Consider the following 20,711-nt stretch of genomic DNA (forward strand, 5'->3'; position numbering starts at 1 on the left):
ATATATATATATAATATATATTTAATTAATATATATATATATATAATATATATATATATATATATATATAAATTTATAGACTTCACCAATCATCATTTTTTTTCTCTCAAGCAATATGCATACACAATTTATATAGGACGGGGTTTTGGGTGAAGTAAGGGTAACTGAGACGTGGGGTTGGGGTGAGGAAGTTTTTTTAGCTTGTCTGCTCCTCGTCGGGTTTGTTCATGGCCTTGAGAGCGTCAAGGAGCGCCGTGGGGGAGACAATATGGGTTGAACCTGTACAGGTGAGCACCAGGGAGAAAAAGCGAAGAAAAGTGTGTTAGCTCTGGACATACACTTGAATGAACTATTGACGTGTTTTCAGCTGCCATTCCAATTAAAAACCTATATACAGTACATTTATGATTGAAAAAAATATATACAGTATATATATATATATATATATATATATATAGCCATGGAAAAATTGAAGAGACCATCTCACCATTGTACTGTAAGTGCATTTTTGTCATTTTTGTTTCATTCTGTGAACTACTAACAATATTTGTACCAAATGTCAGATAAAAATACTGCTTCTATTTGCATTCATTTGCAGAAAATGAAAACTAGAAAAACAGGTCAAAATGACAGAAAAGATGCTCTGTATTTTTCAGAGCTTAAATACTGCAAAGAATACAAGTTCATATTCACTTTTAAGCAATACAACAGTAATATTTGTATTTAGGAAAAGTTCAAACATTATTTTATTTTTATGTGATAACCTGGATTTGTATGTGTCTTGTCACCCTGGTAGTCTTTCACATTGCTGTTGGATGACTTTGTCACTCCTGAGGTTTGATTTAGTTCAAATTTAACAAACATTGGACTGGAATGGCCACAATACATCAAGAAATACTGATTTGAAATGAAAATTTGGAATGGTCTCTTCATTTTTCTGCAGCTGTATATAAATATATACAGTATATATACTGTATATATATAAAATAAAAAGGAATTTGACTTTTTTTCTTTTTAGATATTGAGCTGAACACATATTACGACAAAACTATCCAAAACATTTGTGCCACAGGGCCACCAGAAAAGGGCCTTTCATGTGAACTAGTGGCACCCAACATATTATTGTTGGCACCCTGGGGAACAAATGTTTTATTTATTCTACTTCCTGTTATTGTAAAACTACATCATTCTTAGCAAAGCTGCATGTAATTCCGATTCAAATAAATTCTTTACAGAGCAATAAAAAACGTTTTTAACAATAGCTTATACTGTTAGACCGGTACAGTCAGCACAGTGTAGCTGCAAAAATATAACTTTGATCTATAAATAGGGTCTACCGGGGCAACAACTTGAAGCTTTGCTAATTATTGATACACAATGAGATTTATAGCTCATCAACTAATGAGCCATAGTTTTGTTCAGTAATGGCTGGAGTAGTCAAGAAGTGTTTAATGTTGCAGTATGGGTTAGTGCCGGCATACTGCATATGGTGATTATTTACAAACACAATAATCCAACAGAAAAGGAAAACTCAAAGGGATATTGCTTTAGCAGGCTGACACTTGAATCATAAATTCTTAAGGGTTGAGCAATGATCGTTCCTGTATGGTTTTTTTTAGATCTATATTTGTAAGGACACTCTGTATTACAGAACCTTTTGTGTGCAGTTGTTTTTGAGTTATGTTACTGTTCCAGGTTCAATACAAGTTCAACTCGGTCAACAGTACCTGCCACACACTGCTTTCTGTACATTCAAAGAGGTGTTATTTGAATTTAGAAATGAATATTTCAGAACAGATTAAATTCTGGTGAGTGATGTCATTCTCCTGGTTGTATTTTTCAGTATGTGCACAGATGCTGCCGATGGAGTTTAACTTGGAACAGTCAGCGCAAAACATTGAAATGTAGGCTTTGTGTATTTTACAATTAGTCATTTCTAACACAAAGTAAATGTTGGATATTAACTGCACAGGATTTATAGTGCTGTAATATAAAGTATATAATAACCGAGTTTGTTCTGTTTACATAGTAAACAAAACATCTCTGTTTTTTACGGTTCTGTACCACAGTTTGCATTGATTTGTTTAGAAGTGCGATGTTCTGGCTTCGTAATGAACGATTTCATCTTTTTAGTAGAAAGCAATGCCTGTGGCATAGCATTAGGGTGGCATAACCACTAGTTAGTTTCAGAATGTTAGTATTTTAGTGTTTTTGTGGTGAAGCGTTAGTGCTAAAGCATATCTGAAGAACACAGCTACATTACAAGCTTTGGCATCTGCAGAAGAATTAAACAGAGGGTCATTTGAACGCATTCTTTGCAGACAGCCACTTGGTCATGTAGACGTGATGTGAGGTAGTTTGTGGAACTGGATTGGAAACAAAACCAAATTATCCTGCATTGACATCCAACATCAACTCAATTACCTCTCCGAAAGAGAAAAGAAAGTTAATAGGATTGGATTGGTATTCGGGACATAATCGAAATATGGTGAGTCTTGAGGGTAGATTAAATCTGCGGAAGCTGGAGCTTGTAAAATGATATTTGGGGAGGCAAATGGAAGTAGCCCATCCTCGTCCGAAGAAGAGGCGCTATTGAATTAAAAGGAGCATTCTGGGGGAAATGCAGTTTAATCCACCCGGCTGAGAGGATGCGGAAGTCAACAAGGATGGTGTCGGGACCCCCACTGCATCTGTCACTCAAATCCGCCCATGATGCCATAGGCTGATACCGGTAGAGGGCGGAGCCTGAGTGAGACTTGCAGGTCGGTCGGACGCTCATCCCTGAGACGTGGTGGCACTGTAAAACGTGAGCAAGAAAAGAAATCCCTTGTGCTGTGGAGGTTCAGAAAGGGTTTCTTTGTTCGGCTGTCTTTACTTTGTCAGAGTGTGATCTCTGTCTCCCTCCCTTCCCTGTTTCTCTCTCTCCCTCTCACTCGTCTGAGGGGTCAGGGTCCTCAAAGGACACCCTAGTGGATTCTCGGAAGTCGGGGTGTCGCAGGTCCATTAGAAATTTGGTTGGGGTGAGCAAGTGAGTTGAACCTGCGGAGGAACAAAGGTGGCTTCACGCTCTGAATGAATCTCACACCGCACACTGCGCTCTTTCACCGCCTTTCAAAAGAGGGTTAAACAAACATCTGAAGAACACCCTGTGCCAAGGGCTCCCAAAAATATCATCTTGGAACTTTGGCTGGGAGTAATAGTGACAGTAGGTAAAAAGAGTTTCAAAATTTATTCCACGTCGGTATCATTATTACAGCCAAATTTGTGTCATTGTGGTCCTTTGGGAATTGGAGATTTGTCATTTTGTGAAGAGCTGAGCAGACTTTATGCAAATGTGAGCTGCGCAGGCGGTGGCGTTTCTTATCCGAATCGGTATACTGCGTATAGAAACGTTTGACTACGCACAGTATACCGACCTGAAAAGCTCCAGCGATTTAACTCCTGTGAGTGTGAACAGCCATCAGTACTTCAGAATTGGTCAAAAAAAACCTGACAGCTAGATAAACGTGTACATCTTAGGAGTGAACGCTAACACACACACACACACACACACACACACAACACATACACTTACGAACACACACTTATGAACGCAGCAGAGGCTCACAGCTGCAATTTAAGAGCAGTTAAAACAAGACAGCACAAAATACAAGACAAGAGCACAGGAAAAGTTAAACGAGACAAAAACTGATTAACGGTGTTTATCTGCTTAGAATTTCTATTGTAATGTAATAACTGTTAACCGGTTTTTTGTTAGACTCACCAACGATGGCCTCCCATTTGCCATTGGCCTGTGTGACCTCATAAGCACAGCGCATCTCGCTAAAGGACGCGCCCCCAATGATGAACACCATGACACGAGGGCCCGTGCGGTACTCTCCAGGGGTTTTATTCTTGTGCCAGTGGCCATATCGGGCACTATCATGAGGGAAAAGCATTAAGAGGTGAGACACTTCAAAACACAGTCTTCAGAGTTTCATCATCATTTCTGTTTGAAACCTAAACATTGTAACCATCATAGAAACATGTTGCTTCAAAGGTCCAATGTGTCATTTTTTGAAGGATCTATTGACAGAAATGCAATATAACATACAAAATGTCTTCAGAGGTGTATAAAGACCTTACATAATAAAGCGTTATGTTTTTATTACCTTAGAATTGGCTATTTCTATCTACGTACACCGCGCGTCCACTTTCATGGAATGTTGCATGTTGTTTCTACAGAAGCCCTAAACTGAAAAAACTGCTCTACAGAGAGCGTTTCGTACATTTTTTATCACCTTCGGCAAAACGTGACCACATCTTAGTCCTGTGTCAGTCACCGTAGTGCTTCGAAAGGGAGGGTTGGAGTCGTTGGTTGCAATTCGTAACATCACCACTAGATGTCGCTAAATTTCAAACTCTGGACCTTTAATGTTTTTGTCATTGCAATATCATTTTTGGCCTTTCAGTAGCAGTATTTAGACACTGAACGCATAGTAAATGGATACATGTATAGTGTCCAGCTCTTTTGACAAAGTGGTTTGCATAATAAATTCAATCAATAATTCACACAATGGGACCCAGCAAAATGGGACCCACCAATTGTCCCTCAGTGGGAGTCAGGGACTTGTCCACAGCTGCTTAAAGAAGTTACACACGTGTCGGGATCATTATTGCTGACCCAATGGAAATAACCCACTTTCTACTTCTTCTGCTGCTGTTACTGGCGCACACCCCCGCCTGACATCGCATCACCCGCCAATCAAGATATTGATCAAAATGTTCTCCCCATCCCTCTGCGCAATGATTATTGATCCAAGTGACCTCTGTCTCAATGCCTGTGCTGAATAAATAATACCATATTTTGTATGTGTGTACCTGACTGCCGAGGTGTTGAAGGAAGAGGATGGGCGTGTTGAGATGTACGGATAGTGTTTGGTGTCCAGTTTATCCTCAATAGCATCCTGCAAGATTCGCAACAATGTGAGGTTACACATTTACACACACGTGTTAGGTTTCTATATATTGTGGGGACCTTCGATGGACATCATGACTTTTATACTGTACAAACTGTATATCCTCTAATGCTGACCCTCAAACAAACCTCTTGAATTTTTTTTGCATGTTCAAATAAGCATTATTTATTTCCACAATGTAGGTAGATCAGATTTTTACCATCCTTGTGGGAACATTTGGCCCCAAAACCTGCACACACACTACCCTTAAAAAACAAAAATATGTGGGAATATCACTGATCTATATAAATGACTGGATTGCGCCTAGAACACTAAACCAACGGCAGGAGGTGAAGCCACCGGAAGCGATCGCGCCGCCATCTTGGTATGCCCAACTGACAGAGAGCTCCATTGACGTACAGTCAAAATGACGATCTAAAATAACCCGCTTTCAGCTTATTAGGCGCGCGATAAGGTTTTAGTTCACATGTGTGTTTAAATGAATTGTTCCTTCTGATGTTTTTTCCAATGTTTATGTTTATTTTGGGCAGAATTGCCAAGTATAGAAATCAATGTATAGAAGGTAAATGTTTAGAAATAAAAGTTAGTTTAGAAATAAAGCTTCATGACTGTAGCCTGTACAGCCTGTATTTATCTGTATTTAGATTCCAGAATAAGCACATTTGTCATATGTTGAGGTGTCTCGTGAGTCTGCTGGTCTGATATGTATACGCTACTGTAATGAAAATGAACGTAACTCACTCTATATCTAATAAGATGGGAAAATTCCCGACTTTAAAGAATTAACCATTTACATGCTTAAGACATTTGCGTTGTAAGAATGTACTGCGAGACTTTAGATATAAAACGGGGACGGGTAAGTAACTGTTTTATCATTAATATGTGATAACTCCCTATTAATTTAACAGAACGTTTGGGCGGCGCGGTACCTTCAGTGTAATGACATCATGAGAAATCCAGTCATTTATATAGATCAGTGGGGAATATACTAAGAAATATTATGCAATATATTAAATAATACTTATATATATTAACAACAGAATATTCAATATATTTTAAGATATATATCATTTTTATATAGTTATTGTTAATATATAGGAACCAAAATAAGATTAAACTTACTGGAGGAAAAAGTAATGCAACTGTTTTGTGAATTCAACCCAGTTTACAGTTTGTGTGTAAAACTGTGGGTAAACATTTACCTCCATGATATCCTTGATCAGTGGGGTCCAGCGAGAGAGCTGGTAGGTCTGCTCGCTCACACGCTCCTTACGGTCGAGCTTTTTGCCCCTGCGGAGAGTGGACTGCAAAATACAGAAGCAAATGAGAAATGTTGTATGTCAGAGGACATGAATTGTCCTTTAACACACAAGGAACTGTGTTTAATCATAGAGCTTATGAAAAACAGGAAGTGGACGGCATACATCAGTGATGATTGGGATGCCCAGGTTAGCCATATTGGTGATGATCTCACTGTCCTCAGGAGGGATCTGGGCATGCTGGATCAGCTTGTTAAGGTTCTCCTCTGTGATTCCTGGTTTTCCACAAACAAGCCACATTACAAAGTGGCAGATCAAGCTGAGACGTAATATGTCTGCCAAATAACAACTGCTTCTCTTACCGTTTTTAAGGAAAATGTAGAGCAGGATGATGCGGATCTTGTCGTAGGTGCTGACGTTGGCATCCAGCAAGATGGGCACGATCGCCCTCATGGGATCTTTGATCTTTTCACCCTCTGCGTCAGTTCCCATAGCAAGATCCTGTGGGGCAGCCAAACAGAACACGGTTCATAAATTATACTTGGCATGATGGAAGAAAAATAGTAAGTTAGGAAAATCTCTTTGAGCTGTTTTTTTTATTTCATGAGGGTCTGTGTTTTTTACAGTGACGTCTGGTGTTATGTGTACCTGCTCTACACGGCACAGCTTGTCCACGGTTCCCTGGTAGTGCTTCATGCAGTCTTCAGCCAGCTGCAGGTGGGTCGAGTACTAAACAGACAGCATTGAAATGTCAGAAGAGGAATTTTAAGATATTATGTATATGGTTTCTCTTGATAGATATCATTCACCTTGCTGAGCTCTTTCTGGTATTGTGGCATCTTCTTGAGCATTTGAGACAGGTCCCTCATGGTGGTCTGAAGCAGAACAATCACAGGTCAGATCACACACAGACAGTATTACATTTCACTGCAAAAAGAAAATATAAAAAAAAAATATTAATTATTTTTTGCAATACAAATATAAAAAAATATGTAGAAAGAAGCGATATTAAACAAAATATTAAGCATTTTTCTGGAAAAAAATAAGTTTTAAAACAACAAACCACGTGGGATAAAAAGATAAGATAAACCAAATTCAAGTTTCAACTAAACTTTATAAACTTAATTCAAGTTTAATTGTTTTGTTTCAGTGACTTTTTAATCGTTTTAATCTCACTTAACTTTTTTCATTATACAGTATATATATATAGTATATATACAGTATATATACTGTATCATGAAAGTAATACAAATATTTTTTAATATTAAAAAATGCTATATTACATTTATATTTATGCATTTGGCAGACGCTTTTATCCAAAGCGACTTACATTGCATGTTACTATACATTTGTATTTGAGTATGTGCAATCCCTGGGATCGAACCCATGACCTTGGCATTGCTGGCGCCATGCTCTAAACACTGACCTACAGGAAAGCTATGAAATAATATAAATAATATTAGAAATAATATTTATTTATGGGTAATTGACAGACTAATATTAATCATATAAAACAATGTAATATTAACAGTTTGTTTTCTAAATGTTGCTATTTTACACCATCGGACACATATCTACTGTATATTTTTCCAGAAAACAAGACTTGATCTTTTATATTTTGATTCTCAAGTAAATGTTATAATTTAAAAGAAAATGTTTACATTTTTAGTCATTTGCACTGGAAAAGTAGACAAAATTGTTTTGCAGTGTTTCAACTGGTCAGATGCAATTCACTTAACAGTTTAGCTAGTGATCATGTGCCGCCATTGATTCTTTTTGTATCACATTATACTCCAAACATGATGTGATGTTGCAACAAAGTATAAAAAGTATCTTTTCCACGATATTTAGAGTGTTTGTCTGTGATATGACATGGGGCTACAATGGATTCTATATTATAAACGGTTGTTTTTAAATGATGTGTTACGCTGAAGCCATTGCTTTACAGTCTGCATAAAATGTAATATAGTATAATACTTCACAGCAGAAGTGAGCATGTGTGCTTATGCGCTTGTGCTGTGTCAGTAAGTCAATCAATCCTAATCCTACTGTAGCCTCAAAGCGCTTTCTTATGAGTCAGCCATCGCCGTTTTAATTCGCCTGCCAACGCAATCTCATCTGCCAGGCTATCCTCCCTCGCCCACGCTACACAATTCGGCACTTCCTACTCCCCCGGACCCCTCCCCCTCCATTCAGACTTCAGCGTACCTTCTCCCCAGTGTTCATCCGTTTACTGGCAGAGAACTCCTTCAGGGATCGTGTGACCTCCCTGTGAGAGAGGAGAACCACAGTGAACATGTTTGATGATATGAAAACAAAGGACAGAAGAAATACATCAAATAACATCTGAGATGCAAAACATTACAAATTCACTCACTGAGAGACCTCAGCGATATGTTTGTGTCGTAGTCCCACCCAGAGGTCATCATCTTCATGCAGCAGGACTTCCTTCTCACGAGAGTCACCCATTCCGCCGGAATCATACCTAACAGGCACAAACCAAACTGAACTCACAAACCAACTCACTATAGATTTGTGTTCATTCCACAAATACTTTTCTTTTTAAAGTTGTCAATCTGTGTTCATCCCACTCACTTGTACACATCATTCTCGATGGGCAGCAGGTCGTAAGCCATAGCTTGGAAAGTGAGCTCATGCAGGACGGGAGAGGCAGGGTCGAAACCTCGGTCCAGAATGATAAGCTGAGACCTGGCCTTGTCCGGACCCTGCAGAGAGACGTCAAGATGTTTTAAAGATGTGCTGATGTTCAGCAGAAGGCATTTTTAGCGAGGTGTTGCTCACCTCTCCCATTGTGGGATCATCGGCCTTATAGGCGTCCAGTTTGTCTTGAAGCAGCTGAGCCAGAGTGGCATTATCTTTATACTCCCTGTGCAGGTTTGAAGATAAACAGATGTTTGAGTCTCTTTCTGCATTGTTTTTCTCTACTATTAGTGATCCGTGTCTTACCCTCGGTATCGTACAGCAGGATACTCCTTCAGCGTGGCACAGAGAGTGGCCAGCTGCTCGGCCAGTCGCTCCATCACAGGGTTCTTCAGCTGTGTCTTATGAGGACTGTAGAAGCTCTGAAAGGCGTCAGGGTTGTCCAAAGAAAACACCTAAACACAGAGCCATAAAATATAAGTATAATTAATCGGATGTAGTGGAGAATTCCTCCAGCGTTTTCATTTACTATCACTATATTCTTCCTCTCTTGTCACCATCTTCCATGTTAAAGGGGTCATATGACACGGCTAAAACGAATATTATCGGGGGGGGTTTATGTAATGCAATGCGTATACATGATTTAAGGTTCAAAAACGCTGTATTTTCCACATACCGTGCATGTTTGTATCTCCTCTTTGCTCCGCCTCTCTGAAACGCGCAGATTTTTTACAAAGCTCATCGCTCTGAAAAGCGAGGTGTGCTATGATTGGCCAGTTAACCAGTGCTTAGTGATTAGTTGAATACTGCAAGTGTGTGATGGAAATGTGACGCCTCTTACCATATTTGGAACATCAGGTTCCAAAGCAATTGTACTGACAGGTACGTCCACCTTACTTGCGTATACATTTGTGCGGTTTTAGTCAAATCATACCACCAACTGACGTAGATTTGTGGGGGTGTGGTTACACGAGGCGTTTCAGGCAGGTCTGGGTGAGCATTCGCTTTTAGATAGAATGCGTCTTTTGTTCCGACACTTTAATTTTTGCAATTTTACGTGTCTAATACATGCACGGGCAACTTATAACACACCAAAGACACAGAAAAACACGTATTCGTGCCATATGACCCCTTTAATTGCTTTCATGATTCACATTTGAATCCCTTCCTATTGATCAGCACTGCTCATTCACAAGCACCCCTCCCCACCCTCTCTCAGCACAAGGTCACATGATTCTCCTTCTGCTCAGCAGATGGATGCTCTGTGCTTTCCCCCTCTCATGAAGGCCTCTGATTGGCTGCAGCTTTCTGTGGATGCTGCGTCAGCCAATTAGGCGCGGCCGAGCGAGGCACACCGAGCAGCATCACGGCAGGGGAAAAGCACTGCTCCTCTCACTCTACTGAATTAATCATAGCAGACAGCATCAGTAGCAAAGCATTATGGGCCAGACTGCAACCCCCACCCGTAGCCTCAGAGCTGTTCTGGAACACTCTGTTTGAACAGAGCTACACTGGGTGTGTTACTCATAGTGATGTTTCTGGAATAGGCTACATGGATGTCTGGCATTCGTCTTTATTCTCATCTCCTTTGGTTTTTGATTTGCTCACCTGGGACTCATACGGCAGGAAAGCAATGTTGATCTCAGTCAGGGTTTTGATGGTTTTGGATGCCCGGCTCTTCACCACTTCATTAAACAAGGGATCCGGGCAAGCTGCAAGAAAGGCATGCAGATTAAAAAATATATAGTGATATTTAGCAGAGGTTATATTATGTATTCATGTATGCATGTAGTATCATCGTTTAGTTAAAAAGGGCATTGATATATCAATATTTATTCATTATTTATGATTATTTATGATTTATCAGATTTTATTTTTTATTTATCTAGTATTTTCTCAAGAAAAAGTAGGTATTGCTTGCCTCAGCAAAGCTCCCAACTACAGTATCATGCTGTGATGCCAAGGGGTTGCTAAGGTGTTCTGACCGGTTCTGACAAGTCCATTGACTTGAGTGATCACATACAGTCCTGGCGTGATCTCCAACTTTTAAAAAAATGTACGCCTTCGCTTTTTATTTAAATATACTGTAGGCCTACTAATAGGATGTATTAGGCTCTAAAAAAATAACACACAACACAAAAAGCTTATTAAATCAAAAATCCCTATAAATTATTACTAAACGAGAGAACCAACAAATATTAATAACAGATCAAATTTTAGTCAATGTATGCTTTATTTACTGGGAGATTTTTGTTTTTCTATAGATTTTTTTGTATATTTAAATAAAACCCATAATCTTTGAGGTGGGATTAAATATATAAATTGTACAAATACGCACCCCAGGACATCACTTTTGGCCACTATTGTAGGAAAACGTATTTGTTCATGTCTAAAAGTTAATTCCGTATCTAAAAATTGTAGATAAAAAATAGTATAACATTTTTACGAAAATTTACACACAACATACACAACAAGTAAAAGCAAAAAATCTGAGTAAATAAAAAAATACAAAAAAAATAATAAAGTATGCTACATACTATACTATACTATACTATACTAAATATGTACAGTATGCTAAAATAAGTTAACTTATATATGGTTATTTGCTACCAAGTCATTGAAGCTATACTACCTTCAAATCATATATTTAATGTATCAATCCACATGCAGTATAACAGCGTTGTTTATCAAGTTAAAATCATTCAAACAAATCATTTGACTGAGTGCTTGTGTAGTAGCCCCAACACTGCTGTAGTGTGACTGTATTACGCTTGCAGGGCTCTTATAGTACAGTTGAGTACCCTCATATACTCACAGTCAGTAAAGAACACATGAGCCCCTTTATATTTCGCAGAATGGGGATCTTTGAAGTCATTGATAAGAGTCTGCACGGACTGTAAAAAGAAATACAAGAGAACCAGGTTTAGATAAGAGCATGTATGTGTGTAGGTTTTGTTAATATTGCGAGACAAAAAGGCAGCACAAAAATAGTAAATCACTTTTATTAACATTTAAAAATAAAATTAAAAATCAAAACTGTAATGTAAATATTAAATAGAAACTACGATCTAAAATCAGCTCAGTATAAGTTAAATTCAATGGCTATACCAAAATAGGAAAACAAACACATGTTGCTATAGCAGCTGCATGGCTGATAGAAATGGCGAGGGGTTTCAGCTGGTTGTGTTGGCTGAGTCAATACTGTTTGTGTATGTTTTAGTGAGTGACATATGTTTAGTGAGCACTGCGTAAGGGTTTCTGCTTCCACACTGTGAGATGACAGTCTGCGCTGAAGGTGTGACTTTGCTGTATTAGCGTGTTATGAAAGCAGCGTGTTGGAGTACCTTATCCGTAGGAGTGATCAGGTAAATAGCCTCCAGTGAGGGTAGAGGCTCTCTGCGTTTGTTGATGTCTTCAACAACTAAAACAGAAACAGCAAGTGAGCCACAAAAAAGATTCCCGGATGGCACATGTACATCGCCAAAATGTAAAACAAAAAGTTTTTCTAAATTAATTTTGGCATACTATTTATATATATATTTTTAAATTTAGATCCATTTTTAGATTGTGTTATATTGTACATTTGTATTTGTGTAGCTTCGGTTAGTTACAACCTGTTCGGATCATTAGTCAGCAATATGTAGAATGCATATTTCCATTGTAATGATAGCATGAGCATGATCTCATTGACAGGGTAGTTGCCAAATTAGTAATTTCTACATGAATCGATCACATATTTTGTCATTTTGGCAAATGTCAAAAACACAGGGTTACTTACTGGTGATGCCCTCTGTCATGATATCAGTCATTTTGCAGCAGGACGACAGCATCCTCATGCTGAGCTGGTCCACAATCAGAGCCTACAAAGAGATAACAGATAAACTTCAGACCAGAGATACTGTAGAGTACGGTACGGTATAGATAGAGAGATGGCATGTAAGGATGGTATGGTCACTATGGTGATGAGGTTCGATGAGTTCATCTTACCTTCCACTCTCCCTTCTTCTTTATCTTCTTGATGACATCATTCATAATCTCTGTAGGGGTAAATTAATCAGATTAGTCATGGGCAGTTTTTCTTATTTTAAAATGTACTATTTATAGGTTTGCGTTTAGGTAAAATGATCATTTTTGTTTCATTTTGTGAACTATATAGTTCTACCAAATGATTGTTTCTATTTGCATTTATTTGCAGAAAATGAAAACTGGAAAAACTTAAAATAACAGAAAAGATGCTCTGTATTTTCTCAGACCTTAAATACCGCAAAGCAGTATTTGCTTGGGCAGCAATTGAATCTATGTATCTTTAGAATCTCACTCCATTCAGATCCTTAGATTGTGCTTTACAGACTGCATTTAACAAAACGTTAAAGGAACAGCATATCATTGCGAATTAAATCTAGATAGATTGAGAGGTGAATCTGTGTAACGCTCTCTTCTCTCTCTCTCTCTCTCTGTGATTTAGTCTGATGTACGTAATCTCATCATGCAGAGATTAGGCAGAGCTAGACGAGGCATGTTTGAGGAGTTAAGGCCAATATTAGCATGATTGTGATAGCCATCTGGTCGTAGTGTTAGAATAAATGTGCTCAGGGTGATTTTGTGGTTGACATTGGTGCGCCAATGGAGTTATGCCGACTCCAGATGGATTATGTGTGTTTAAACAAATGCCATGTTTTAGTGAATGGCGAAGAGATTAGCAAACTGTTTCAAAAACTGAAAGAAGAAACATGTGTTTGCATGATTTTCTATAGGCCTACTGCTTAAGAAATATTATAAACAATGTCATCATATAGCCATGTCCTGAGATGCTTATGTAATGCAAAAATTGCTCTCTTTTCACACCGTCATCATGTTATTTGTTGTTATCAGTAATATTAAAGTGATTTATACTGTAAAAATTCTGTAGAAGTAGTGTGAAAGATCCAGTCTATGAATACTACTGAATATCTCACAAAATACGTTGATTCATGCAGGAAATTAAAGCTTCAACGAAGAATAACATAAATGTAGCCATAAAAATGGTCATCATTGGCTTGTTAAATAAGTTAAGAAAATAACACTATTGAACCCTTTAAGAGGTTTGCGTCGAAGTCTGTCACCCCCCAGCTGTCTCTGGGGGGCACTTTATATCAGTCATGTGATATCAGCACTTCCCCCATCAGCCTCAGTTCACTTCTGCCCAAGCTCATCTGAGACCGAGGTAAAAAACATTTTACTGTACAAATGGAGGTTAATGCTGCAGGCGATGGGATAAAATACACAAAAGAACACAATGAATGTCAAAAACTGCAGCACGCCTTTAAGCCATTTTGTGGATTTTGTGAATTATTTTACCGTTAAACTCAATGGATTTGACATCTTTAGTGATCTATGGCATTCTTGCAAGATGATTTTTGCAGGATCATATACATGCAGACTGTTTAGACTTGGTTTTTGAATGCACGGTAAAGTTGCTTTGGATAAAAGCCTCCGCTAAATGTAAATGCAAATGTAATGTCTGAATAGGCTTTTCTCTAAATTACAACGTGTACAAAGGAAATTGCAGTTACCATGGAGTCAAACTCTTATGTAAATGAGTGTCCTCACAGCAGTAGACCACAGGAGTCAAGACACCATTTTCCCTTCCGAGTGATCTAACAAATTGATTCGGTTCTGAGTTAATATAAACCCTAAAGTGTGTTTTTTACGTCTGCGTCAGACCTACGCCGTAGCGTTTGTGCCAAGGCAACGCGCCGGTTTTGCAGTCTGCGTAGGTTCCGCGCCGAGTTGTTACATTTTTGGAGAGGTGTGCGTCAGGTTTAGGCATACGGTGTGGTCTGACGCAGAACCATAAATCGCTCTTCACTGTGTATGCAACACTTTATCTGCCACTAGGGCGGCGACTCTTTCTGCCCCACAGCCTTCTCTCACTGAACGTCTTCTCACTTAAAGATGAAACATCTCTCCTGAGTACACCAACTGGAGTCTAGTCTCTCTTTAGCTCTCCACTCTTCATATTTAACCTCAATGTGGATGTCTTAATTAAGTAGAAGCTGCAATTTGATGTTACGCAGACATTTGGTTAAACTTGGTGTTTTTGCCGTTATATTTAAATGTAGCATTGGTAAATATGTCTGTATGTTAAGCATTTGGCAATTAATGTGTTTGACTGCTGGTCAGTGGAGAAAACTGTATACGCGCTCATCGCTGTAGATTTAACCCTCTGTAGTGTATGTTTCCTTCAAGGCACGTGCCTCTCGTTTCATGACCCACTTTTACACTCCGTCTCTCAGGATTTTACAGCCATTTACCTTAAAGAGACAAACTTCTCTTATCCTGCTGGATATGCATCACTGATCAAATTTAGGGGATGCTGATGGATCCTGATAAAAATTCAAGGTCAAATTATTGCCATGAAAGAAGTTTTTTCTTTATCACTGTTATAAAAATGTGTTATAAATAAGACCTTTTTTGGATGAATGGTTACATAAACATTTAACATCCTTTCGGTTTCACTGTAGTGGAAAAAGGTTCTGTATGAAAAAGTAAGAAAGAAATGGTTGAATGAGTAAATGGTTCCTTGGGGAACCAAAAATGTGACCCTGGACCACAAAACTAGTCTTAAGTAGCACGGGTATATTTGTAGTATTAGCCAACAATGCATTATATGGGTCAAAATGATCGATTTTTCTTTTATGCCAAAAATGATTAGGATATTAAGTAAAATGTTCCATGAAGATATCTTGTAAATTTCCTACCGTAAATATATCAAAACTATTTTTGTGAGTGGATGCAGCAAAATCGCGAAATTGGCCGGAAACATGTCTACGTACTTCACTCGCTGCTGTCTTTGGGAATTACCCACTCAAGTTTGGTATCTATGTAAAGCTTAGAATTTTCAGGTTCATCTACTCTCTACAATGCCATTACAGCGGTAAGTCAATAGAGAGCGTTAAAACAAACCTGTTTCTTCTTAGGACCGGCCTGCTACAGCACCTATGATGGACAACTTTAGAGGCGATTTTCTCAATATTACATTTTTTTGCACCCTCAGATTCCAGATTTTCAAATAGTTGTATCTCGGCCAAATATTGTCCCTTTCTAACCACACATCAATGGGAAGATTATTTATTCATCTTTCAGATTATGTGTAAATCTCAATTTCACAAAATTGACCCATGTCCAGGGTCACAAATGGTTCTTTATGGCATCACGGTAAGGAAGTAGCACCTTTTTAAGAGTGTGTGACTTTAAAGTTTCCTTATACACTTTTCATTGTAAGTTGTACTGTATGAAAACAAGAATTTCCTCTTAATCATATTATCATGGTTGCATATCAGCACCATGTGGTTGCCTGTAGCTGAATTACAGCCATGCTGACATTTATCCGTGACGTTCTCTGTCTTGTGTGATGATGCGATTTTGTTCTTGTATCTGACAGACACTCTGCTGAACCCCAACCAACGTCACTGAGTCCAAGGACGGAGCATCAACCCACACACACTTACACAGTGTGTGTGTTTGCTGTCCTGCTGGTATAGAATTACAGCATGCTGAGTCACTCACTATGCAACACACTAATGAATGCACAGTTTTCGAAAGAGGAATAATGATGCTGACATGTTTGTGTTCCTTATCATCCATGCCAAGCCAAAAGTCATATATTAATTATCTGAAACCACAACGCAAGACATTTGTAGGTTGATTTTGCCGTAAATTGAAATCACTATGGCTCTATCAAAACGTGGGGTGGTGCAACGGTGTGTCATGCATTCTGACTTCTTTACAATGCTAAACGTGCTGTCTTCTCATGCTTAACATGGTCAACTTGTCAAAAAACGAGTTTTTTAAAATAGAAATAGAAATTTATAATTCATTTTGACTGCTGGAACATTGCGTATCCCCCAGCACAGATAGAGGATTTATACTAGTCGTGTCTTTGCACCCTTGTACAAAGTTAATGCAAAACCGAAATGTCAAGGCAAGTAATCATGGGAAATGACAGGCCAGCGAAAAGTCATGCAGTTGTACGCCAATACACAGTTTGATTTATTCCGCAATGCCTTGCGGTTTGCGGCTTTCCAAGACTGAACTGGTCTTCGGTATTGAAATATGAGTGATTGTCAACAACTAAAATATTACAGAAGCCTATTTCAATTAATCTGGCCCTCTCTGGTTTGTCATCAGTGTTGCAGAGCAAACATCTCCAACATTTTAGTATTGTGGATGGTAGTGTTTGCACTTATATTTCATCAGAATATTCATTCTTCTTTCTCATTCAGATCTTGATCATCAAAATTCACCATCATTATCTGCTATAGTGTCTGGTGTCTATTGTTTATACACAATGTTTAAGATGTTTGATTCTGTGTTGGACTGAAGGTCTTGAGGAAAACCTCGATCAGTAGCTATTGAATACATTTCCATCACAAGATACTACAGTTTTAACCCCAGTAGTTCATCAGAGTCTTCAGATATTTTTGTAAAATGATAAGCTTGTGTGTATAATAAGGGTTGAAAGATAAATTCTGATGGACCTCTACTACTGTGTATGATATTCAGTGGTGTTAAAGGGACAGGGCTGTCTTTCTCCTCCAATAGTTAAAGGGGTTATAAATGTCCTCAGTTTAAGTCGAGCATCACGCTTACAGTTTGCCTTAAGGCACACCGACTGTCCTCTCCTCACATGCCATGCGTGCAAAAATGTGCACACATTATCAAGTCTTGAGACTCTTTTCTCAGCACAGCTTATGTTATTGTGCCCTTGAATGTTATTTTAAAAAAGCCTTGTCATCTGAAGGGGTGTCACGTACCAGGTGTTGCATCTGTGTGGGTGTATCTGAGTTTTATGAACACATTGTTCCCCTTTCCTTCCAGATGTCATCGAGGGGCGTTACTAGATCTCATTGATGGCTGTCCACTACTCTACACATGACATTCAAGACTTGCTGTATTTTTATATTAGGCTTGGCAGGAGTTTGCTAGGAGAATTTTTTTCATAAAATTTAAAAAAATGCAGATTATATTTGTATAATTCAGAGGTTTTCAAGTATATTGTATTTTTGTACAAATAAAATAATGCATATAATGCCTCCCTGTATGCTGAATGCAATTCTTCAAAATGGTCAATAGGACATTCTTTAAACTTGATTAATTAAACTGGAACAAACAGAAAACATAAATAACTGGTTCATTCAGATCTATGCTAATGCATATGAAACACTCTTCATGAAAATACCATGATTCATTCAGTTTCTTTCGATGTGTACTGTCTGTTGTCCTTCAGCATTGCATCTTATTTAATCCTGCAATGCACATCTTCCCTTTTGGGGAAAATGTTGCATCTATTAATTTAAAAACAAAGCAAATGATTTAACAATTAAAGAATTTGAGCAGTGATATCTGTCTATCTATGCAAGGATGCAAGTGCATTTGGTCAGTTTTATATCGAGACATTTGTATTCTAAATTTGCTCTGAACACAAGCATATCAAACCACACCAAAACCAATCCATCCTGCCCTTCGTGGAGAAAGAGCAGGTGCTCACAGTGGTTGTGTCTTTTTATCAATGCTGGTAACGATCAGGTTTCAGTCAATACAGAATACATGCGTGTGTGCATACAGTGTTCACCTCTCATTTACACTGGACAATGCAACTGTGCATTTATACAATCGAGTTGTATATGTTTTATTACCATTAACGGTATGTTGGCACAATTTTATATTACGAAAACAACAATTCTGAATGTATAATGCAATAGCCTAATGCGAGAAATTCTGGGCACATATATAGGACTAACGTATTTGCTTGAATGGTTCAAAAGTAGCCTCCATAAATGTAAAGGATGAGAGTAATATACAAATTACATGAAATGTACGAGTTGTGTATTTTATAGGCTAATATTTCGATTCAATTCGATTCTAAGCATTCGAGGCCCGACATTTTTCACAATCCGTATAGCCTACTGTAGAAGGCAAACATGGCCATTTCGTGCCGCATTAATAAAAAAGATATTTTTCTAAAATGAAACCACAACCACCATCGACCTGTATTAACTAAACGTCATTCTGTTCCCAAAACGATCTTTCAGCCAGTATGCACTATGCATGGCAAGACAAACACGTCAAGCGGAAATTACAGCTACACATCTGAATGATGCGCATTTGGTGCTCTCGTTTCCACTACACAAGCGAGCCACTCCGCCATTTAACCATCCACCTGGACAAGCATGGGGATGCAAGCCAGCTGCATTCATGTTAAATCTATGGGTACTTCAGTTCACAGCTGGACTTTTACGCAATGTAATATATTACACTTGTCTATCAATCATATGGGTGAGGCTTTTGCCTACAAGCATTAGCCTGATCTTTGAATGTAGTAGGTAGTTTTTCAAAGATCTTTTAAATGTATATTCGTATAATATCACACACACACACACACGCACACACACACACACACACACACACACATATATATATATATATATATATATGATATTAAAACACACAAAAAATCGCAGTGTTCTGTCGACACAGTCCTGCGTAATTCATTTCCATGTACGTGCAGAATAAGGGCGTTCCTGTGGTGGACCATCTTTATCAAGTCTTACTGCTGATAATCTTATTTCTTACTACATGTTTTGATTCGAATCTAAATGTGCATTAGGGGAAAAACGCATTTCTGTCGTTTTCCACTGATGCACTGTGCGCATCCGCAACGGCGCGTCCCCGAGAGTCATGTCCTGACCGTTCAGCACAATGGCAGGGTATCAACCAGCCGCATCCAGGGGGAACCAAACACGCAAATGAACAGTAAGGATACATGCAATGGGCCTACGATAAAATATCACGTATAATTGGATCAACCTTAAAGCAAGACTGTAAAATATCTGCAGTGGAGAATTAACATCATCTTACTTTCGCCAACGACCGCCTTTAATCCAATCGGTGCCATGATGCTTCTGTGTGTTCGCTGTATCTTTTCCTCTCTCTCCTCTTGCTGCGTTCCGCCCCTGTCTCTGATAGTGAGATGGTGCGCACCTCACTCAGCAGCTGACTGCGGAGATTCGTCACTGCGTAACCGCCCCTCCCTTATGTGTTATTGCCCACCACCGACAGAGATCCGTTTCTGCGTATTGCCGAGCGCTAAAGGCGCAGACACCGAACCGCTAAACGATTTCCCCACTGATTCTCATACCTCGATAGACAACGATAATAAAAATTCATGTCCATAAATTACACGTTTTTTTCTGGTTGGCACGTTTGTGATAAGCACGCACGTCGTAAAGTTTCGACAGTAATAGTCATTTTAATAGTTAACTAAAACATTAATTTGGTTTGGCTACTTTATTCTGGGGGTTTTGCTGCAGTGCATTTTAAAAACAAGGGAATTTTTGTTTGAACTGTTATGACAATGACATTTCACATGTCAGTCCCTTGTCTCACCCGTGTGATCATGGGAAAAAACTGCCGTGAAGTACAGCATTTCAATAACCAATTCTGTCCACTAGGCGTCGGCACAGGTATACTTTTTGATATTTACAATTTTCATAGGAATAAAATGATATTGTGGTTATAGGGATTTTTGTATTATTTTGTAATATAACTAACAGTTCGTGGCCAGAATAATTGTATAAGTGTCGTTTAAACTGCCTGTTGTAGCAATGCATTATTTTAAAACCATGCAAACTATACAATTAAATTATATTCAAATTACATTACTATATTGCTTTTTCTCAATTGTATTTAGCCTTTTTATATTTTTCCCTGTGATAAAGATAAGGTATACTTTATATGCTTTTATTGTTGAAATGTATTTATATGAGAGTCCAAAAAGCTTGAAATTACAACC

General features: G+C 38.4%; 1 protein-coding gene across 2 annotated transcripts; it reads right to left on the minus strand.

Moving 5' to 3' along the window:
* Positions 1 to 68: 68 nt before the first annotated feature.
* On the minus strand, positions 69 to 19,911 carry stxbp1a (syntaxin binding protein 1a). 2 transcript variants are annotated; one of them, XM_057360764.1, is made up of 20 exons: positions 19,778 to 19,911; positions 12,866 to 12,915; positions 12,657 to 12,738; positions 12,223 to 12,299; positions 11,694 to 11,772; positions 10,487 to 10,590; positions 9,185 to 9,333; positions 9,020 to 9,104; positions 8,813 to 8,943; positions 8,595 to 8,702; positions 8,426 to 8,486; positions 7,027 to 7,092; positions 6,866 to 6,946; positions 6,580 to 6,718; positions 6,383 to 6,492; positions 6,161 to 6,262; positions 4,861 to 4,946; positions 3,764 to 3,918; positions 2,876 to 3,039; positions 147 to 279 (listed from the first exon to the last, which is right to left on the minus strand). In XM_057360764.1, the coding sequence occupies exons 1-19, from the start codon at positions 19,812 to 19,814 to the stop codon at positions 2,930 to 2,932; spliced, it is 1,812 nt and encodes a 603-aa protein (XP_057216747.1). In that variant the 5' UTR covers positions 19,815 to 19,911; the 3' UTR covers positions 147 to 279; positions 2,876 to 2,929. The 2 variants fall into 2 exon arrangements, with proteins under 2 accessions (XP_057216749.1, XP_057216747.1); XM_057360766.1 differs by lacking the exon at positions 2,876 to 3,039 and having other exon boundaries at positions 69 to 279.
* Positions 19,912 to 20,711: the final 800 nt, after the last annotated feature.

The sequence above is a fragment of the Triplophysa rosa genome, linkage group LG19 (genome assembly GCF_024868665.1).
Source record: "Triplophysa rosa linkage group LG19, Trosa_1v2, whole genome shotgun sequence".
Lineage (NCBI taxonomy): Eukaryota > Metazoa > Chordata > Actinopteri > Cypriniformes > Nemacheilidae > Triplophysa > Triplophysa rosa.